Source organism: Fusarium tjaetaba, assembly GCF_013396195.1.
Source record: "Fusarium tjaetaba strain NRRL 66243 chromosome Unknown NRRL66243_c0000109, whole genome shotgun sequence".
In the NCBI taxonomy this organism is placed as follows: Eukaryota; Fungi; Ascomycota; class Sordariomycetes; order Hypocreales; family Nectriaceae; genus Fusarium; species Fusarium tjaetaba.
In genome coordinates this window covers 56,270-77,023 of record NW_023501305.1, presented here as the reverse complement: position 1 = coordinate 77,023, position 20,754 = coordinate 56,270, and the positions used below count along the sequence as shown (strand labels likewise).

General features: G+C 50.0%; 6 protein-coding genes across 6 annotated transcripts; 3 read left to right on the top strand and 3 right to left on the bottom strand.

Annotated features, from left to right (window-relative positions):
- Nucleotides 1-313: 313 nt before the first annotated feature.
- On the bottom strand, nucleotides 314-1,495 carry FTJAE_5639 (peptidyl-prolyl cis-trans isomerase D; the record flags this gene model as incomplete). Its single annotated transcript, XM_037352167.1, has 2 exons — nucleotides 314-1,074; nucleotides 1,138-1,495. 2 exons carry the CDS (start codon nucleotides 1,493-1,495, stop codon nucleotides 314-316), a joined length of 1,119 nt encoding a protein of 372 aa, XP_037207132.1.
- A 1,978-nt stretch (nucleotides 1,496-3,473) lies between these two features.
- On the bottom strand, nucleotides 3,474-4,244 carry FTJAE_5638 (D-tyrosyl-tRNA(Tyr) deacylase; the record flags this gene model as incomplete). The annotated part of the gene is made up of 5 exons (XM_037352166.1): nucleotides 3,474-3,512; nucleotides 3,589-3,782; nucleotides 3,846-3,888; nucleotides 3,966-4,144; nucleotides 4,238-4,244. The coding sequence occupies 5 exons, from the start codon at nucleotides 4,242-4,244 to the stop codon at nucleotides 3,474-3,476; spliced, it is 462 nt and encodes a 153-aa protein (XP_037207131.1).
- A 974-nt stretch (nucleotides 4,245-5,218) lies between these two features.
- On the top strand, nucleotides 5,219-7,267 carry FTJAE_5637 (NOT3-general negative regulator of transcription subunit 3; the record flags this gene model as incomplete). The annotated part of the gene is made up of 4 exons (XM_037352165.1): nucleotides 5,219-5,473; nucleotides 5,542-6,595; nucleotides 6,647-7,154; nucleotides 7,207-7,267. 4 exons carry the CDS (start codon nucleotides 5,219-5,221, stop codon nucleotides 7,265-7,267), a joined length of 1,878 nt encoding a protein of 625 aa, XP_037207130.1.
- Nucleotides 7,268-11,945: 4,678 nt separating this feature from the next.
- On the top strand, nucleotides 11,946-12,702 carry FTJAE_5636 (egg shell; the record flags this gene model as incomplete). The annotated part of the gene is made up of 2 exons (XM_037352164.1): nucleotides 11,946-12,247; nucleotides 12,303-12,702. 2 exons carry the CDS (start codon nucleotides 11,946-11,948, stop codon nucleotides 12,700-12,702), a joined length of 702 nt encoding a protein of 233 aa, XP_037207129.1.
- Nucleotides 12,703-14,174: 1,472 nt separating this feature from the next.
- On the bottom strand, nucleotides 14,175-16,361 carry FTJAE_5635 (uncharacterized protein; the record flags this gene model as incomplete). The annotated part of the gene is made up of 1 exon (XM_037352163.1): nucleotides 14,175-16,361. The coding sequence occupies one exon, from the start codon at nucleotides 16,359-16,361 to the stop codon at nucleotides 14,175-14,177; it is 2,187 nt and encodes a 728-aa protein (XP_037207128.1).
- A 742-nt stretch (nucleotides 16,362-17,103) lies between these two features.
- On the top strand, nucleotides 17,104-18,968 carry FTJAE_5634 (USO1-intracellular transport; the record flags this gene model as incomplete). The annotated part of the gene is made up of 3 exons (XM_037352162.1): nucleotides 17,104-17,160; nucleotides 17,216-17,806; nucleotides 17,862-18,968. 3 exons carry the CDS (start codon nucleotides 17,104-17,106, stop codon nucleotides 18,966-18,968), a joined length of 1,755 nt encoding a protein of 584 aa, XP_037207127.1.
- Nucleotides 18,969-20,754: the final 1,786 nt, after the last annotated feature.

Here is a 20,754-nt window from a genome sequence, read left to right as displayed (position 1 = left end):
CCTGACTTACGAAGCATGAATATGGGAATTGGCAAATGTACAACGTCAATCACAAAGCGTGTGTGCATGATGTGTCATCTCGTTATAGAGTATTGCAATATTTGCAATTCGATGGTATCTCTCATTCAGCGCCGACTCCTAAGTAACCCGCTTTTTCCTCGCATGGGTTATGTTACAGAAAGTTTGATCATGTCCTCCGTCCTCATTCCATATGAAACATGGCTATAATTTTCAAATACATCTGGCGTTCTATCCCGCTCTCAGTGAGTAAAATGACGCTCTCTATTTTGCGGTATGCCTTCTCTGCAGCCGCTTAGGCGAAGAACTTCTTGTAGGCAGCCTTCTCCTTGGCAGCGCGAGCAGCAGCCTTGGTTCGGACGGCGTTGAGCTCCCGGGTGATGGCGCTATCGTTGGGCGCAAGGGTGTTAGCCTCGCTCAGGTCACGCAGAGCAGCCTCCTCGTCCTTGAGGCGGATGTTGGCAAGGCCACGGCGATAGAGAGCCTTTGCACGGTCGGCGTCCTTAACGCCTTCGACGTCCAGGGCAGCCGAAGCGGAGCGAGAAGCGTCGTCCCAAGCCTCTAGCTTGATGTTCAGGAGCGCCGAGTTGTTGTTGAGGGAGAAGCGCAGAGCCTTGAGGTCATCCTTGATTGATTGCGGTTGGTTCTCAAGATCAGGGTCCTCGTTAAGGTAGCGCAGACCCTTCTGGTACTTGTCGAGGCCAAGAGAATAGTTGCCTGACTTAAAGGCAGTGTTGCCATACTCCTTGCAGGCCGTAGCGATCTTGACGATGGCGACGGCATCGAGAGTGTCCGTGCAATCTTCGGGGAAGTCCTCGTATGGGTCGCCGAGGGCGTCGGGCTGCTTTACGTCGGCAGCGACGGCGGCGTCACCCTTGAGCTCGCCGCAGTCGGCAATGAGAGCCTCCTTTGCGGGACGGTCGCCGGACTGGGTGGTAAGGTTCTCGATCTGTCGAACGACGGACTTGCCGTTAAGTACCTCGCCGAAAACGACGTGCTTGCCGTCGAGGTGAGGGGTAGGAACGGTGGTTATGAAGAACTGGGAGCCGTTGGTGTCTGGCGGGGTAATTCGTCAGCGTCATGGTCATGGCCCAGAATGAGGGGCATCATGGAACTTACTGGGACCAGCATTGGCCATGGACAAGAGGAACGGCTTCTCATGCTTCATGGGGAAAGCTTCATCGTCAAACTTGTTGCCGTAGATGGACTCTCCGCCGGTGCCATCACCAGCAGTAAAGTCACCACCTTGGATCATGAACTGCTTGATGACGCGATGGAAGATGGAGCCCTTGTAGTGCAGGGGCTTTCCTGACTTGCCGATGCCCTTCTCGCCGGTGCAGAGAGCACGGAAGTTCTCAGCGGTCTTGGGGACAAGGTCGGCATAGAGTTCCATGGTGATACGGCCGACGGGCTTGCCGCCGAGCGAGATATCGAAGAAGACGCGGGGTCGCGCGGGGGAGTCGCCTTCGGTAGCCATTGCGAATAGTTTGTGAGAAGGAATTGGGTGAATAGAGAGAAGGGAAATATAAATGAATTAAATCAAGGCGCCGAAAGAGAGAAGAGATGCTTGAGATTGAGTTTGAGAGGATTGAAGAGTAAGACGAGGGGATCACAACGTGGGGGTTTAATCTTAGTATTTGGGTGCTGAGAGCAGAAGCAAACAGAAGGTAACAGAAGAGGGGAGCTACCCTGCCAATTGAGGAAAAGTCGCGATGCAAGTGAGCCCGAAGATCGTGCCGCTTATAAGTGGGTATATATCCGTAGGTAGCCCAGTGATTAATTGACTTGACAGCTACAACTGAAGGTTCAATTCAACTCTTTATCACCGGGAACATCACTATATATCTCTACAACAGCTGTAATAGATAGGCTATCGTTCATGCAATCGACTCCATCAGATCATGTCTCATGAATCACAATCACTCGCAAACAAGGACAAGGTCAAGGTCCAGCTCCGATATCCCTCAGACTAAGCCAAGCATGGATGGACGGACGGGATGTGAATATCATAACCAAGAAGACAATTTGTGTATGCGGGTGTCTTTTCTTTTTCCTACAGCGGTGATGAGCAAAGGAGATGAGACGGGACAACTAATTCGATCAGCTGATGCTAATAAAAACAACAAATATCATCAACTGAAACGAGACAGGTTCAGCCGAGAACTTTGAAGCCCAAACAGACTCTCTCTGTAGTGAGGCTCAACCTCGCCCTGCAGTTCAAGGTCAGATACATTACATGACCTGTCATGCAGCCATTGGAAATGTGTTTCAATTAAAGAGGACACATAACAATCTGTGTAACGACAACTGGATGGCCTCGACCAAGCTGTCTCTCTCTCTGTCTCTCTCTCTCTTGCAATCCAATTCCACTCAGTAAAAAAGTGAGAAAAGAGAAAACTCTCTCTTTAATGGTCTCATCAAGGCGGGGGAGGGGAGGGGGAGTATTTCATGAAAGAGAACAGGGGTCAAAGAGGCTTAAGCCTCCTTGCAATAACGCCTTCAGGGCATTGATTGCATTGTAATCCGAGTCAACAAGGCCCAATATCAAAAGGAGAGTGAATCATGGCTGACGAAATATGGTTACACAAAATACCTATAGAACCGCTTACTTACAGGTCTTGTTACTGATCAAATCTCACCTTTTCTCGCCTATATCCCACTCAACTATTGCCCGCCTCCACCAACCAACGCACAACATCCATTGTAGCGTCTACTGGGGATATCCCGATGCAAGAAATCAACGGCCAATCCGATTTAATCGCCCGGACCAAACTCCCCCGTCCCAGAACCCTGGCCTGTCTATATTGGATCCATCCCGTCCGTTACAGAGGAGAGCTAGGGGAGGAAAGAAAACTCAGGACCTTAATCCTAAATGACAAAAAGACTTAGGCAATATAGCCTAAGCTTAGGATAACTTTGCCAAGTTTATTTTGGCACCTTGTATCGAGGTTTGGTGTTTTCTTGCCCCCTCAGGGAGAGACACTTTTGTCGCTTTGACCATCTTTGAATTGCTTCTTTTCAAAACCACAAACACGGAACTTCAGCCGCTCTCGGTTGCACAGCACATGATGCAGCCCTTCCGCTAACGCATCCAATTAGAAACTGACAATACATGAAAAATGGCTGTGTTGGCTGTTGTTTGCTGTAAGATACTTGCACTTTCGGATACAGTCCCGTCGACAATTGACCCTATCAGGTTGTATGCTGTAACACACATATCCAACATGTGCCAGCCCAGGCAAGCTGAACTGAACTCTTCAAGAATCATATCATGTTGGTTATAGACGCCAGGGCTGATTCCAAAACATGCCTCTATACCGAACCTGTAGACTAGCAGATCCGTCAATGCAACTGATGTAAAATCTTCGCTTTCTCTTTTGTCTACCCGTCCAGTCCCGTCTAAGGTATCTTCAATAGCCTATCTCCCTATATTTCACATTTCTATAGCAAGCCACTCACTCCGTCTTGGCACCATTCTTCAACTCCAGAGTAACCTATGATGCATCCCCCACGGTTAGCACAGACACCCCCAAATGCAAGGAAAAGAAGGCGGTATTTCACAAAACTTACCGGCCCGTCGTTGACGAGAGCAACCTCCATCATGGCCTGGAACTGCCCATCCTTGACCCTCTCCTCCATGTAACCCGCCCTGACCTTCTGCACAAAGTAGTGGTATAGCCGACGTGCCTCCTCCGGGTTGGCAGCACCGTGAAAGTCAGGCTTGGCTCCCTTCTTTGTGCTAGCCAGCAGCGTAAACTGCGACACTGTATCAAGGTCTCAGCCACTGCTGCTACCCTCACACGACCGGAGAGGAGAAGAAGACTCACCGCAGAGAACCTCGCCGCCAATATCGCCGACACTCTTCTTCCACTTTTGCAAAAGCCCGTCAGATTTGAAACCACAAACCGAAATTAACGGCCCAGTCAGCCTGTTTTGATCTCCCTTACCTTGCCGCCCTCTTCGTCATCCCACAGCTTCATCCTGAGCACCTTGGCAGCCATCAGGTCAGCCTCTTTCTCCGTGTCCCCGGGGGCCACGGCAGCAAAGGCCAGGACTCCCTTGCCGATGGAAGAGATCATCTCCTTGTCGACGGTGACGGACGCCGACAGGACACGCTGCAATATGACTATTTGAGTTGTTGGTGAGCTTATGTTTCATTTGTCTTTTGTGTGTGTGTGTGTATGTATGTATCTCGGTGATTACACTGTACTGCACGTACCCTTCATACTCGTGATGTGTGAGTTTTTTTGTGACTGAGAGATGCAAAGTGAGTAAGATATCAGACTGTTTTGACTGGCTTGAGTCAAGCTCTTTGTATCTAGATGTTACTCCGTAGTCGGATCGGCATCGGTCCCGATTTACCGTGTATCACAGCAGAGAAAGAACAATCAAGATTAATTTTAATGATAAAACATAAATTATCTCAAGCCAATAGGTTTATATAAGCCACCAAGTTTAGAATTTTCGCCAAAGTTTTCAATATTCATAGAGTTTCAGACTGCAAGCTCTAGCTTACGCAAAGCACTGAGGCAGTGGAGGGCACTTTTAATTGCCAGCAAGGTACTCCGTATCTCAGTAGTACTAAGGTAGACGCTTAGCGAAAAAACCACGTCATTGAGTGCATCTTGCAATATTGGCCTCTATTTGCACCCACTGTTTGGCTTGCCGATTCAATATTACACAGACATGTCATGCTTACAGATTGACTAACCATCTTCCACTATTACAGCCTTTTCAAGCCTGTAAATGCTTGTTCAACCCTCAATTTCCACTGCAACACGTTTCAGTAGCTAACCGCGCCTCGCCCCAGTGAATCGCGGCCCCTCAGCCAATCACGACATCGCGGCTCTTTAGTCTCATTGGATGGCTGCACCTCCCACCTTGAACTAACCTTAACCACCAAATCAGTGCTGGCCAGCCTTACTCTCCAACAACCACATCTCATCTACCATCGGCTCCCGGCATTGATGCTCAGGACGACGGACACTGTATTGTCACCCTATTATAGTTAACGACGACCATCGGATCGCCCCCCGCGACGCGCCGTTATATCATAATAACCCTTCCCTGCGCTGCCACATCTTCCCGAACGGTGCTGGCAGAGACGCACAACAAACCGAATCGACAACAACAGTCGGGCGACAAGATCTATACGAGCGACTAGACGTTGCGCCCGAGTGGCTGCATTTTTCTACTCATAATGGCGGCGAGGAAACTGGCCCAAGAGGTCGACAAGTGCTTCAAAAAGGTCTCCGAGGGTGTGGCTGAATTCGAAGCTATTTACGAAAAGATCGAACAATCGAGTAATCCTGCCCAGAAGGACAAGCTAGAAGATAACCTGAAACGCGAGATCAAGAAGCTCCAGCGACTGAGGGATCAAATCAAAACATGGGCCGCCAGTAACGACATCAAGGACAAGGCTCCCTTGCTGGAGCATCGCAAGCTGATCGAGACGGTTGGTCCCCGCCACTGACAACGGAATGCCATCCAGTATTTTTATTGACGGTTTTATCCGGTTTTTAGCAAATGGAAAAGTTCAAGGCCGTGGAGAAGGCCATGAAGACGAAAGCATACTCCAAGGAAGGTCTATCAGCTGCCGCCAAGCTCGATCCCAAGGAGCAGGCAAAGGTTGAGGCCAGCGAATTCTTAAGTGGCATGGTCGACGAGCTGGAACAGCAAATCGAGACACTCGAAGCAGAGGGCGAGTCGATACAAGCGACCATGAAGAAGGGCAAAAACAACACCGCCAAGGCCGAACGCATCGCCGAAATCGAACGCATTATCGAACGACATAAGTGGCACCAGGGGAAGCTGGAACTTATCAGGAGATCCTTGGAGAACGGCGGAGTTGAGCCCGAGCAAGTGACCGACCTAGAAGAGAGCATTCGATATTATGTGTCGGATGGCATGAACGAAGACTTTATGGAGGATGAGGAGATGTATGAGGAGCTCGACCTTGAGGACGAGGAAGGTACCTACGGCATGGCCGCGGACAACGAGAAGAACTCTTCTCTGGATGCGCAATCTGTGCAAGAGGACCTGACGACCGACAATGACTTGCCAAAGACACTGACGAGAAAGGCGCAGAAGGAGGTTGACCCAGTACGGAGGACATCTTCTCAGACAAAGTCACCTTTACCTGCACTCGCGACACTCCATGCTCCGTTACCGACTATCAGCAATAGCAATTCCGGTACGCCGGCTATGAAGCCAGCATCAGTACCTACAAGGCCCGCCGGAGAAGGACTCAAGTACGCTTCAGCGGCCGCTGCCGCCGCCGCGAGCGATAAGAACAACGTTGGTATCTCTCCGCTACCTCCGCCCCCTGGTGCCGCATCATCAAGCATATCCCCATTGCCGCAAGCCCGAAGCAGCGCGACCAACTCTCCTGCTACATCCTCTGCCCAGCCCGCTTCTCAACAACCAGAGTCAAAGCAGCCCACTCCAGCTCCTGCTGCTGCCGAGCCAGAACCTGTACCTGCGCCAGCCCCTGTACCTGTCGCCATAAAACAGTCCAAGCGATCAAAGGCTGCTGGCAAGCAAGCAGCAGTTCCCGAGGCCGCTCCATCTTCGAAGGGTACGTGTGTGAGACAGTTTTGTATGACTCGAATAACTGACTTTGATGTAGCTCCCAGGACAAATGGTACAGCCAATGGTGTCAAGCAGACCGAGGAAGAGGAAGAATGCATCTACCACTTACCAGCATCGTTACAAGATCTTGTTGACACATATGAGACGTCGAGAAAGCGGCCGTATCCCCCATCTGCGCCATCCGCTCTGCGCATGATGACTGCCAGCCAGGCCAGCTGCCCCGATATTGTGGATGCCGATGTTCCACGGTCATACCGACCCGACCAACCGGTACCCCCAACAGGGTCAGGATTTCCCCGCGAGCCACTTGCTATCTTCGATGACCCGCGGTTGTACTCCCGTATGGACCCTGACACTCTGTTTTATGTATTCTACTATAAGCAGGGTACTGCCCAACAGTACATGGCAGCCAAGGCTCTGAAAGATCAAAGTTGGCGATTCCATAAGCAGTATCAGACTTGGTTTCAAAGACATGAGGAGCCTAAGAACATCACCGAAGACTTTGAGCAAGGCACATATCGATTTTTCGACTATGAGAGCACATGGTAAGTGGACTGACGAAATGCCAAATGGAGGCGTGCTGACATAAATGCGCAGGATGAATCGACGCAAGGCTGACTTCAAGTTTGTCTACAAGTTCCTTGAAGATGAGGTCTGATCGAAGGTGCTTCTTCAATGGAGATTTAAGTCCATTGGCCGTGTATGAGAAATATGGGACGGAGCTATCGGTTTTGGTTGGACGCACCTTGGTTTTGTGAACTCCTGGAGAGGGCGTATTAAGAGCACAGAGAGTAAGAAAGGACTTAGGCGGCAACCTCATCTTGCTTTCATCATCAGCTTTTGATGTGCTTTCTGGCACAGGTAAATATGCAACATGCTATGCGGGGCGTTATCAACCTCATTGTTTGAGATATGAATACGAACCTTTCGAGTGCAGGGCTGTCGCCCTGAACTACTATTCTGCCGAAGTATATGGTCAAATGTGTGTGGCTCGTTTGCCTCGTTATACCCGTGATCAATGTCTTCCCGAGAGGAACTGGTTCCCTGAATGGTCTAGACCCTCTGCAGCTCGACAGCCTCTCTTTCAGCCAGCGCAGCCTCGGACTCGGTAGGCGTTAGGGCAAGGCTCTCTTAGTGACGTACAATTATGTGAGGTGTTTCATTCCTCCGTGACTGACCGCACGGTGCCTGCATCGACGTGGCACGTCCTGAGCCGTAGCCAAGGTGAAGCGTTCAGACTGGTGAAATTTGAGGTCAAGTTGGGTGAACAACCCAATATCTGAGGGCTGCTGCATTGCTGCCCAAAAGTCGAGGAATGAGTTAAGAGCATTGGATTTCGCGACTACTTGAATGTAGGTAGACCCGGTCTCCATAGGAAGACGGTGAGACACTCTTTGGGTTCATCAAGTTTCCTCTTCTTGTTGTCTCGACGATTTATACACAACCGGCGTGGGCTGGTCGCATAACCGCCATCGAGGCGATGCTACACCTGTAGCACATTTCAAGTCATCGCAGACAACGTGGCTTTCGGATATGGGAAAATAGTCGAGTGGACAAAGCACAAGATGAGGACCCTTGCCGCCCCAGGCGACACAGTTGCAGTTTCGTTTCTCCTCTTAGCAATTCCTTTGGATTGTCAAACCTGAGCTGACATGTGTATGACTTGATCATTGATGACACACTTCCTCAACGATAAGGTTGCCCAAATTGCGTCGTCAGTTGTTCAGGGCTGGCGGAATGATTGCCTTGTCGCCTGTGACGCGGGCGCCTTTTCTGTGCCATCGTCATTATGCCTATCAGACTCTGCCGAGGCGACTTTCAGCAGCGTCCGCCATCCAGTGCTCTTGTCGGTGACCCATACCCTCTTTCGAATGACAAGCTTGCGGCACAGCTCTGCGCTTGCTGCTATATCGTCAAAGACTCAAAGTTAAGGGTGGCCATTTGGGTAACAAGATTGTGGCCCCCAACTGCGTCGGCGTCACCGTACAAGTCGACTGGGATTTGAAACGAAACCAATGCAGGATACAACAGGAAGGTTTCTAGAATGCTTCCATGGTTGTCAACTTACTTCGCAAAGCTTCGGATACGAGATCCCTGGCAAGCGAGTGTCAATTCCGTGGCTCGGGTGGCATGGATTGGCTTCCCGGCGAGCTTGTCACGAATGGGGAAAGGGTCATAGTGAGTCTGATGACCTTGTCGAAAACGATCATGATCTCATAGCGGGCGAACCATTTTCAACTGCTCCTCTTGCATCTGACACTTGCTACTCCAGTCAGCCTCACTATTAAGACTCCTTGAGCTTTTCCATGAGGGCTCAACTACACTATTCGGTGTGTTGACTTGCCAGGTACGATACATTGGTAAGTTTAACACTTGTATCTCGGGGATTTCCCCAGCGTTGTCTTGCAGATTCCGGGTAGGGATCCGGTAGGACTTCAGGAGAGACAAGGCCTTTTAGGGCGTCCAGGGTGATTTTCGTTCAGGCGCTTGTTGTTTTTGCTGATCACTTTGGGTGTTCTATCGAACCGCCTTGTCAATCATTTAAGACATGTCAGATTGGCCATGATACGCCTGGCTCTGATAGGCGCAGCGAATTACACAACCCAGACCACCACCAACCTTGTATCGCAAGCAGATAAGTGGGATCAGAAAGATGTGTGGCAGATGCTAGAATGACGATGCTGGGTTTATTTTTGTCTGTGCTCTGTTCTGCTGGAGACCTCGAAGGTTACTGTTGCTGGCAGTTTGCCCCATGTTGCCAATTGAGCACTGGGACTGGCTCACAGGTGCCAGGATCAAAAATCAGAATTCCTTAGCTGGTCCGGGCCCAGGCAGCAAAATATCGTTGTTGATTGAGTTAATTGATCAACAAATGGCAAAGGGGTCGCTGCGTTATTGGTGCATCTGTTGACTTCTCCATAGCGTTGAGGCTCGTGCTCGTGCTTGTGCTTGTGCTCGTGAGCATCGAGAAGTTGTTTGATGCTTGCGCCGCCGAGATCGACAGGCTATTATCCATACCCAGCGGTTGTCTTGGTGCTAATGCGAAGCATTAGATTTAGGCCACCGCATAAAAGTGCATGTTTGATGATTTTAGGTATGGATAAGACAGGCAAAGTCAGGATGGCAGATGGCACTTTGACCAATACAAGGCCGACGTTTAGAAGGAGCAAGCAACCCTGGGCTGGGGTTTCCACTACCGTAGCAGGGGCCATCGACGAGGCAGGAGCAGGAGGGGTAAGGAGTGCGAGCGATAGATGTGACAGCTGGAGGCAGGTACTGCCCGCTACCCTCCACTGGGATGGAATTCTACCTCCACTCTACAGTGCCTTTCCTGTGTACCTAAGGCGCCTACCTCCCTTACCTTAGGTGATGGAAGCCCATTGCATATTGCATTGGATTCTGCCTCGTCAAGAGTCCTGAAGACCTTTGTTCCATCCATCTTTCAACCCAATATCATTGACCGATTACCGATGAAACGGTATGGACGAATTCCTTGCCGTGTCGATCGAATACCTCACTCAATCCTCCCGTTACCGAGCACCAAATTTGTCCCGTCCCGCTGTTGTCGACGACCCTTCAAGTGAGCTTCCAACGGCACATGCACGCAAAAGCGCACTGGCCAAGCCAACTTTTCCTCTGGTAGTGACCGAAATCTGCTGAGCTGGCCTGGCACAGCCCCTATCCTAGTCCTGCCTTTGTGCGGTTTCTCGGTTATCTGTCGTCAAGCACAGCTCCTTGTTAGGGATGCGCATCATGTCAAATCATTCCCGCATCCACTGCCGCCAGCCCGTGCCAGAATCATTTGTTCCATGATCTTCAGCCCCAGAGCATCGCCACGCCCTGTTGGAACTTGCCCACCCAGAACTAAGTGTGATGACCAGAGGAGACAAGAAAACCTAGGTCCCCTTTTCTAAGCGCTGAAAAGACTTGGGCAAGCTTAGTATTCCTGAGCAAGCCTTTAGACTGGTTTATTTTTGCGCCCTGGCTAAACGTCTGAAGTTTTCCTGCCCCCTTGAGCACTTTTAGCTGTCAATTGCTGGGCGCAACCACTTAGACTCATCGTTCTCTCTCTTACCGAAACAGGCACTCGGCCAGTTTCCTAGTTTCACAGAAGTAGTCAAGGCTGGCTTTCTGGTTAGTTTCTAATCTGAAGCTTGCAGTTTGAAAGCTTCGTTCCACGGCTTATGGATACATATCCTGGACCGACAAATGCACTCATTACACACCTTCCATTGGATTTGTCCCGGGCTTGTACCTCCATGCTACTGCGACATTCGCAGATTCCGATTGAGCCGGTGTTCTATAGGGCACCACCACCTCGTAGCTTTTTATGCAAGCCAACTATTGCTGTTCCTGGGGGACCTCTAGCTGACCTCAGAGTGAGCTATCCTGGCTACCTACATTTGCTACTGTTGCATCGCCATCTAAGTCCCCTTTCCCCCTTGGGACACCGGCCAGGAGCACACCACACTTGATAGGGTGTCTCCAGTCTTGACTCGCTTCTCCATGCTTGTTGTTGTTATCTCCGTACAGCTTGACTTTACCCTAGTCTCCCACCCAAACGACAAGTGTCGATTCACGCATCACGAGCCAGCTTGCGCCAGATGCTGCTTCGCCTTAGACCCATGCCTGCCCTGTGTACTGCCACCCCTACCTTTCTCCAGTCATCGGTCTTAGAACTGGTTATCATGGCTGTCCTTCTATCAAGTTACCTAACTATGTTTCTATCTGTTCGAAGGTTGGCCCGGGTGGAGTCCGCTGTGTTCCCCGACAGCTACCCTGGCCATGTCATTGATCCTTGAACACTACTCTGGAGCTCTAGCAGTACAAGCTGGCACTCTCTTCCAATTCCGACCGCGGCTGTTTCTGGAAATCGGCGTCTCTTACAGTTTCAAGTCCATATTGCCCTTTAGCTTTGTGTATTACACAGATGACTCCGACCTTCGCCTCACTAATCAATGTGCGATTTGAGCCTCACCTTGGCCAATATCATCCCGGACTGCACTAGTTGTCTTCCCCCCCTTCACTCCTTTACTCTCTCAAGCATATAACCACCTCTCTGGTCCCTTCCATTGCTTCGATTGTTAAACCACCATCATTACATCAAGTCTCATGCACCAAACTTCTTCTCTTCCCTTCCAGGACCGCCATCAAGATATTACTTTGGTTGCGGCCTATACTTGTTCTATCTTTACATCATCTACTTCCCTCCGTAACCTTATTTACAAGCCCTCGGCTCGTCCTCTTAAACACCCGTGCTTGCTACCTTCTCCCTGATCGACTTACACTATATCAGCTTCTTTGCTCAAGTACGAGACAAGTTTTCATTATACACAATGGGATCCAACTACTGGAACAACGGCTGGTATGATGCCTCGTCACCACAGGACCAGGCCTCGTCACCAACTGGATACTCCTTCGACTATTATCAGTCACAGCCTTTGGTCAGATATGGTAGTTCTGGCAGTAACTCCCAGGCTTCGACCAGGGGCCCCGAGTCACCAACAGATAGCTACTACACTCTGCATGGCTCACCAACTATGGACGATGCTGTTTATCAGCAAAGCCATAGCTACCAACAGCATTACGCCTCTGGTCAGACAAGGGCTGGAGAATCTTCTGTGCCACGGGGCGAATCGTAAGTCCAGTTCCTATTGTAAGATAGTACATTGCTAACTCTTGTGTTTCTCAAGTGAAAATGACTGGCCAGTCTCTTGCCTTCACCCTGGTTGTACTGCTCGCCCTTTCAAGCGTACTGCCGACCTCATTCGTCACTACAAGAACACGCATGCTCCCGAATCGAGCAAGGATGTCTATCTATGTGACTATCCTCGATGCACTCGTTTTCGTGAGCCCTTCCACCGTCGCGACCACTTCCGAGACCATCTCCGCGAGTACCACTGTGAAGACATCATGAAGCGAGGCGCCACTATCAACGAAGAGTGGCTCGAAGGTCGCTACACTCCTTCTACTTGGTGGCGCTGCCCCCGATGCCTTGTCAGAGTCAACATCTCAAAGCACGGCTACGAATGCCCCGGGTGTAAGACATCGTGCGAGTCTAAGCGCAAAGAGAAGCGCCGCAGTCGATCTTGAGGTGTGTGAGCAGAGATACGGCCTTGCCCATACAATCAGCCAACCACGACGCACCAAGTATCGCATCGGATGGCTTGAAACTACAGTTCTGTTTCACTCAGGGCTTCTTCTATGACCAAGCTTACACAGACAAACCATTGGCATAGTACTGATCGCCAGCTCTGCATTATTGCTTTGGCCAGCTCACCGACACTCGGCACCATCTCGCCATCAGCCCAGCTGAGCAGCCAGCAGCTCTTGTATACATATTGTTACATCAAGGACGGCAAATCAACCTACGCAAGGCATCTTTTTCTTTTCTTTGGCAAAGACATGCAGGGAGGAAATCATTTTCTGCAACAGTCTTCGAAGCCAGGCTTTCTCAGCCTTGGCCTTTTTCCCTTCCTCATTCCTGCCATCCACACTCACACTCTCTAAGACGTCCTCAAGATCAGCAAAAACGCCTATGCGCCGCAGATCTTATCCCCACTGGGGGGTTGCATCACGCTGAGGCTGACTTGAGAGAATTGTTCTAGAAGCGGGGCTGTTTGCGGGGATTATTTCAGCGTGGCTGTGTGTGTCATGCACGATGCTTCTGTCATGCTTCCATTCCTTCTTTCGAGTTTCCTTTCTTGGCTAAGGTTTCTGGGGTCTTACTGGGGTCCAGGACCAACTGAAGGCACGGAGATAAGACGTCTTGGTTATTGGACGGATGATCACGCAGTGACGTTTATGATGATATATGAGGTCGATCCTATTTATTAGAGGCTGGTGTTATTTACATAGACGGTGGGAGTTTTGTTCGCTCTGTACAGTCTTGGTTTCTGGCGCATTTAGAGGATCTCTTTTTCTGTATACACCCTTGTTGTATTTTACATGTACCTATGATCCCATGATACCTACAGTGTCCTACCTCGGAAATGTTAGAATTGTTGTTATCTCTTTACCCTTCAATGTGACACACATCTAATGTGGTAATTCCCCTGGCTTGAGCATGTGTGACGAGACAAGAGACGAGTTGCAATCTGAAGGCTGATCCATCCTAAAGGACCCCTGTCCAAGGTACCTGGATGTTGTACCGTGTTCCCCGCCATAGCTCAAATGTAGTGGATGGCTTCCACAGCAGCAGCCGGATGTCTTCCCCAGGTAACATTGCGCCATATGGCGCACTATATTTCCAGCTCGTGACCACATACGTAGTTTGCGGCTTTTCTCGTCTGGAGTCCCTGGATGTCCTCTGACTCACTTTGTATTGATGCGCTAGAATGCCCTGAATCTTCAAGGTTGCAACTGCTTACCCAGCCCGATGAACAAGGTTCCAAATCAGCTTAAAGCGTAGGAAGAAGTATGGTTGGGGGAAGTGAACGAGTCTTGTCGATTTGGTCTGTTTATATACATCTTTCGAAAAACATAGATCTGATTTTGGAGAAAGTGGCTGATTTGAGGGTTCCAGCTAACTCTCCATTAATCATCTTATCTCCGAATCCCCAAAGTTAATCCTCCTCGAGTGGATCGTCATTGTAGTTTGGCATGGTGCGGAAATCAGGCCGCCCCTTATCCCTGCGCCTTCTAGATCGTTGCCGTCTTCCCTTGCTCCGTGACGCATCCAAGTAAACTGGCGATTTGGTGGAGGGGACGTCACTAGCCAATCGACCAACAAAGAGCTGCGGTTGATGGAACTTGAACTCGGCATGCAGCGGTTGAGGCGAGGAGGGTTGAGCAATGATAGAGTCGGTCGCGTCCGCGATATCTACCCTTGCGGCGGTCTCCGATGACGGGGCTTCCAGCTCTGCGCCCGGTATATCTTGAAAATGGTCATCTGCCAAAATAAAGTTACGTCCTTCCATTGTCGGTGTTTCTCCTCGGGATGCTGAAGGGGGTTCTGCGATATCGCTTGGCGGTGCGCTCGGCTCTGAAGGCAAAGGTAATTCTGCAAACATTCGGGGAACATTTGGCTTCTTGAAACCCAGTGCGCATTTGGTCTGTTCATGTGCCTCCTCTCGAGCCTTTCGGCTGGTCTCGGCGCTATCGTTATCGAGAACAAACTTCTTCCAAATTTCGTCTTCCTCGTCAGCATTTGGTGTTGTTTCTTGTTGGGTTGGGTCCTCAATATTTGGCTCCTGCTGTTCCTCGCTAGCAGCCAAGAGATCCAGTAGGTCTTGAACATTGGGAGTCACGGGCATGACGGAGCCCATTGGAAGAACCAGGTCGCTTCTCGTTTTGAGACTATTCTCACTTCTTTCGTAGCTCGAGCTTCTAGGTAGAGCGCAAGGACTTGTTGCTGGCGGGTTATCAGCAAATTGCTCTCTTGCTTGAAGCTCGGGTAGCTCTTGTTCGTCATCCAATGGCTCGTGTTGGCTCTCAGATGCAGGTATGCTAGATGGGTACGTTTCCGAAGACCTTGGTTGTGGCTCCTCGTTCGCATGTAATGAGTTCTGTCCTTGGTTTTCGCTGCTTATCAGATCTTCTGAATGCGACTTATCATTGAAGGTGTTCATATAGTTGCTTAGACTCGGGCTGATGGGTCTTTGGGGCCCCTCATCTCGACTTGACTGAACGGGCTGCTGCTGTCTCCCTTTGGTAGTTGATGCCAACCACATGTTCCATCGCATGTCTTCGACTGTGGGCCTATCAGAAGGCCTTGGAGTACCAAAAACAGCTATGGTACTTGCACCTTCATCCAGCTCGGGTGACTTAGCTTCAATCACCTGGTGTCGTCGCCGAGTTGGCTGTGGTTGATGGATGATAGGCGCATGAGTTTGCACAACGTATCTTCGTTCATCATTTTGTCTTGCTAGCCATTCCTCCTGACCCAGGGATCGCGCTACAGATGAAAGGCTCGTGAGTGGATTACTTCGTTCATTATGGGTTTGAGATACTTGAAAGTCGTGGGCTCTTGGGGACCTCTCCCGTTGATGATGAAGACCGCGAGGTTGTTGGTGGGAAGATAGAGACGCTTGGCTCGTTGCATTATCGGATTGTGGGATATCGAGACGGGATATAAAATCTTGTCGTGTTGCATAGCTTCGAACTGAGTTGCTATCCCTACTCCATCGCAGGTTTTGACTCCCAATATTAATCTCAATGTCGTTCTCTGAAAGTCGACCTAAGGTTCTCTTGCTGAGTTGATCCTTCGGGTCAGGACTGTATATCGATCGGTGGCCACTCCTGGAGGTTGGTTTCGTAAGCAACTTTGTGGATCGATCCCTTTGTTGAGAGAAGTCAACCGTTACAGGCTTTTGAGTAATGACGCCGGTCCAGTCAGCCTTCTCTAATAGCCTGCGTCTTTTGGTTGCTATGTCCAACTCTTGCTTGTCTTTGTCTTGCGGACTCGTCAGAGAGCTCTCGGCTTCTGGCCCCTGATTTCCGATGTGTGGCTCTCTCTCTCTTCCGCTTCTTTCCTTGTGAGAGTTTTCTGTCTCAGACTGTCTATGTATAAGCTTTCCTCTTGGTGTTCTTTGCTTCCGGCGAGGGGTCGAAGAGTTCGACTGACGACCTTGAGATGACGGTGGCTGTGGAATATAATCAGGTACGAAGGATGAAATATCAAGGCCCTTGCTTGTAGCTGGTGCATTCTTTCTCGCTCTGGCTTTAGCAAAGTATTGTTTTTGTCGGGCAGCGTCTTTATCCCAGCCTTTTCGACGAGAATGGCGGGCGAGAGCGCCTTCAGTCCAGTTCATCGTGGGTTATGGGATCAGCCCTTGAGTGTGTGTTCAAGTTTTGGTGCTTAGCTACTGAAGATGCGTCCTTGATTAATTATTTTATGGGGGCACGTGAAAAGGTGATGCAATATGGCAGTTATCAACAACATCGTACCTGCCATCTCTGGCATTGGAAGCTTACTTGCCAACTTTGGATTGCACAGTATGGAAGCGTCCGAATATTGAGTATCTTTTGGTTGACAGAGAATCCATAGCCTCAATCAATCCAAAACAAGTCTAAGAAGATTGATCTTTCGGGTTAATCACAGCTCGAGAGAGGCGAGTGTAACATTGTTGGACTCATTGAGCAAATACAATCGATTGTCATCACGAAGCCATCGTGCGGTATCCGTGGGCGAATTATATAGGTTCAGTACAATAAGACTCTAAGCATTTCTATATCAAGAGCCCTCTCAGAATTATTGATCCTACATAATATATCATGGTACTATCAATCTCATGCTAGGAAATGTCTTTCGCGAACTTACACGATCATCTATACAGTGCTAATTGGTGGCCCAAGACACGTGCACACGGTGCATGCACAGGCCAGCTAAGCTTCAACGTGATGACGGCGGGGAGCTCCCTTTGTATCGAGTCCCTGAACGTGGAGCTACATCTCCATTAGCATCTAGCGCCAAGACGACACATTTCAACAAGAACGACAACACAATCCATACAGAATTGAACAATATACACTTCAGCCAAATAACACCTCATCATGGCCGACGCAGAAGAGAAGGCCCGCAAGGAGAAGATCGCTGCGGCCAAGAAGCGTGTTCGGTTACCCCTCCCTTCTTATCCTGGCTGCTTTCGCTAACATTGCGACGCAGGTCGAGCAGTTGAAGAAGAAGAACAATAAGAAGGCCACTCCAGCAGCAAAGCAAACAAAACCAGAACCAGCCGAAACCGCCGCGCCTGAACCCGTTGCTGAAAAGGCTGAAGCCGCCCCAGCAAGCGAAGAGAAAACCACTGAGGAACCCAAGAAGAAGGCTCAAGAGAAGCTACCTGCTAAGGAACCCGCGCAGCCACTTAAAGTGGAAACCCAGGAGAGCAGCGACGAAGACGACGATAGCGATGAGGACAGCAGCAGTGACGAAGAGACCTCGGCTTCCGCTACCCCCTCTCTCGCCCAACAGTCGAAACTGAGATCTACATCATTTCGTGCCGGCTCCGTTACCTCAGGAGGTGCTGCGCCTGCCAGCCCTTTCAGTCCCGATGGCGAAACTGCCCCAGATATCTACAGAAAGCACATGGCGAGGATTGAAGAATTAGAAAAGGAGAACAAACGCCTATCTAAAGAAGCAGCAGACTCGGAGAAGCGATGGCAGAAGGCCGAAAACGAATTGGCCGACATACGAGAGGCCGATGGTGAAGATTCAGAAAAAGCAGGTGGAAAAGAAGATGGGCTTTTGGATAGCTTGGTAGGTATTAACGCGTGCAACCACAGCGGCGCTCAATCCGCTAACCTTTTCACAGAAGAGCCAAGTCGCCTCGCTTCAACGTCAAAACACCCAGCTCCAACAACAGGTATCGCGAGGACCTGGTCATGGCCACCGTCCTTCCATGTCTGTGGCCTCACCTCCGGCAGATCTGAAAGTTGAGCTCGAGGCCAAGACAGCAACCATTGAATCTATGGAAATTGAAATCTCGAAGCTCAGAGCACAGGCAGAAAGACACGCCAGTGGATCATCGTCCGAAAAGGAACAAGTTACTGCTCTGGAGGACAAACTAGCCCGTGCTGAGGCTGCAGCGGGTAAGGCTCAGCGCGAACTACAGGACCTCAAGCACAACCTCGAGAGGACAGCAGAGAAAGCAGTCCGCGAAGGTAGCGAACGAACAAGTGCTGAGACCAAGATCAAGACTCTCGAGCACGAGCTCGAAGAGGTAAAGAGCGCTCGCGATGAGCTGGAGAAGAAGGTCGAAGCATTGGGTAAGAAGGCGACGACCCTGACTACATTACATAAGGAGCAAGATTCCCGCTTACAGGCGATCAAGAAGGAGAAGGAGAAGGCAGAACACGATGTCACAGAGTTGAGGGCACAGGTTGAGAAGCTTGAGAGCGAAAATGCAAAACTCCGAAGCAGGAAGTCTATGGAGGGTGGCGGCGGATTAGACGATGAAGGTGTTGATGAACTTGAGGACGAGGAACGCCAGAAGCTTGAGAGAAAGATCCGAGCGCTGGAGAGCGAAGTGCATGAGCTTCGAAGTGGAGCATGGATTGAGAAACGTCGCGAACTGGAGGCAACTAGCCCAGGCTTCCATGATGTCGACCTCTCTCCTGGTCATGCGATGTCTCCAACGCAGCGTAGGAAATCAGGACCTGGAGGAGGAGGCATTGGTGATTTCTTTACGAGTGGTCTCAACGCCTTGGCAGGTGGTAATGATGATGATTTCCTTGAGGACGACGATATGGACTTTGACGAGGATGCATTCCGCAAGGCGCAAGAGGAGGAGTCAAAGAGACGGATCGAGCGGATCAAGGAGATTAAGAGATCACTTAAGCATTGGGAAGGATGGAGGTTGGATATTGTCGAGAACAGGAGGGGAGGAAACGAGGGCGTTGGTGAGATCTTTGACGTTTGAGCTGATACAGGATGTTTGCAGTGTTGCTGGATGGACGATGCCCAACCAAGGAATGTATATTAGAATAGAAAGTGGTTCCGGGATGATAAACGGAAAGGATATTGATGATTATTTTCAGCCACTGTGGCATACCTGTTTCCGGTTTTGTTTCCGAGACTTGATGAAATATGAGTTGATAGTCTCCTACCCTGAGCTTGATAGGCACGACAGAACGAAGGGGCATTTCAGTGCTGCTGTAGTACCCATTGGTTTCGACTGAATGAGGTATTTAAATGCCAGTTCATTCCTTCACTGTCGGAGGGCCCGTGAACTGGGCTCTGGATTCCCGAGGGACAAGTACGTATCCGACTCCAACAACGGCACATATACCAGACACATAGCTGTTAGGAAGCGTGTTGGAAATATGCTTACCCAGAGGCAATCCTTGAGTTGGAACTATATTCGAAAGCTCGCAATCACAACATATCCCGACTCTAAAACCCGGCATCGAATGTCGGTATCTCATTCCCTTTGCTCGGACATCAACCGAATATCGTCCCCCGATGACGGCGCGGAGAGTGGATACCCTGACCGGAGATCCGAGTTGGAGAACGGAGATGCGCTCCGCGCCGAGATACAAGAGGCCGGGAGGTGTTATTCCCGATCGAGTGTGCCAAAAGGGTCATATAAATCATTCAATATGAAGCTCAGAGCATCATCATGCTACCTACACCAGATCGAAGATCTGAGGCTTGCATCGGACCCGCTTACTTCCGGCTCATGTTTTGAGGTCGACCACCTGTAATCGTATCAAAATGCAACTGAGAAGCTTCCGCACTCGGCGACAGTAACACCGAGATGAGGCAAAAAACGACAGCAGCTGTCATGCACGAGATGTAGCGCCTAATTTAAAGCCAAGCAGCCATAGCGTCCGGCGGTAGTCGTCGTCCCCCACTGAGCGGGGGACCAAGTGCGGAACCCATCGACACTAGTGTTAACCGTCGAGGCTGGGACTGGCTGGGCATTTTTTCTCTCTGCGTAGTCTGCTTGCAGCTTTTGATGCGGCGCCCCAGCTCGGTCAGGTACCGAGCCTCATCCCCAAAAGAACCTGGCAGGAAGAGAAAAAGGAATACTCGAGACACACCCTGAGAGTTGGGGGGACGTAATTGAGGCCATCAGGGGTCTAGAGACTCTCGAAAATCATCATGAGATGGTCAATTGAGGTCAAGTTGAGCTTCATGTTGGACGAGAACGTCATATGTAGACACTTTAGATAGAGAGACTCGACCCCTGTCATATCACAGCATGCGATTGTCTAAAAAGATCATGTCAGCCACGTTTGATATCCCGCACCGCATCATCCGTCTTCGGCCTTGGACCCTACGAGGCTAAAAGGAAAAGAGAACAGTCCGTTGTCGGAAGAATTGAATTTGAATGTTCCTTTGTCCTTCCTATTTCTCTCTCTCGATTTTGGCTGAAATCCCATCTCTACATCATCAACATTGTTTCTCGTCAACAGCTTCAGCACCAGGAGAAAACGACGTTTCGATCGAATCGAGTCTTGTAAGTGCAGCTTTTATATGTCATGTCGTTGCTAGCTTCGCTCGTTGTCAGTGGTCAATTGTCAGCCACAACAGGTGTCATGATACGGTTGTATCGTCATTGACCAACGATATTCTTCATGAGCACTTTAGAAGGCCGCAATGCCTTTTCTAGAATCGCCTCATCTGAGAGTTCCAGCAGCTACATACTACAGATCTGATCTCGGATTGGATCATACATATTTCTGCTGAATTAAAGATGCACT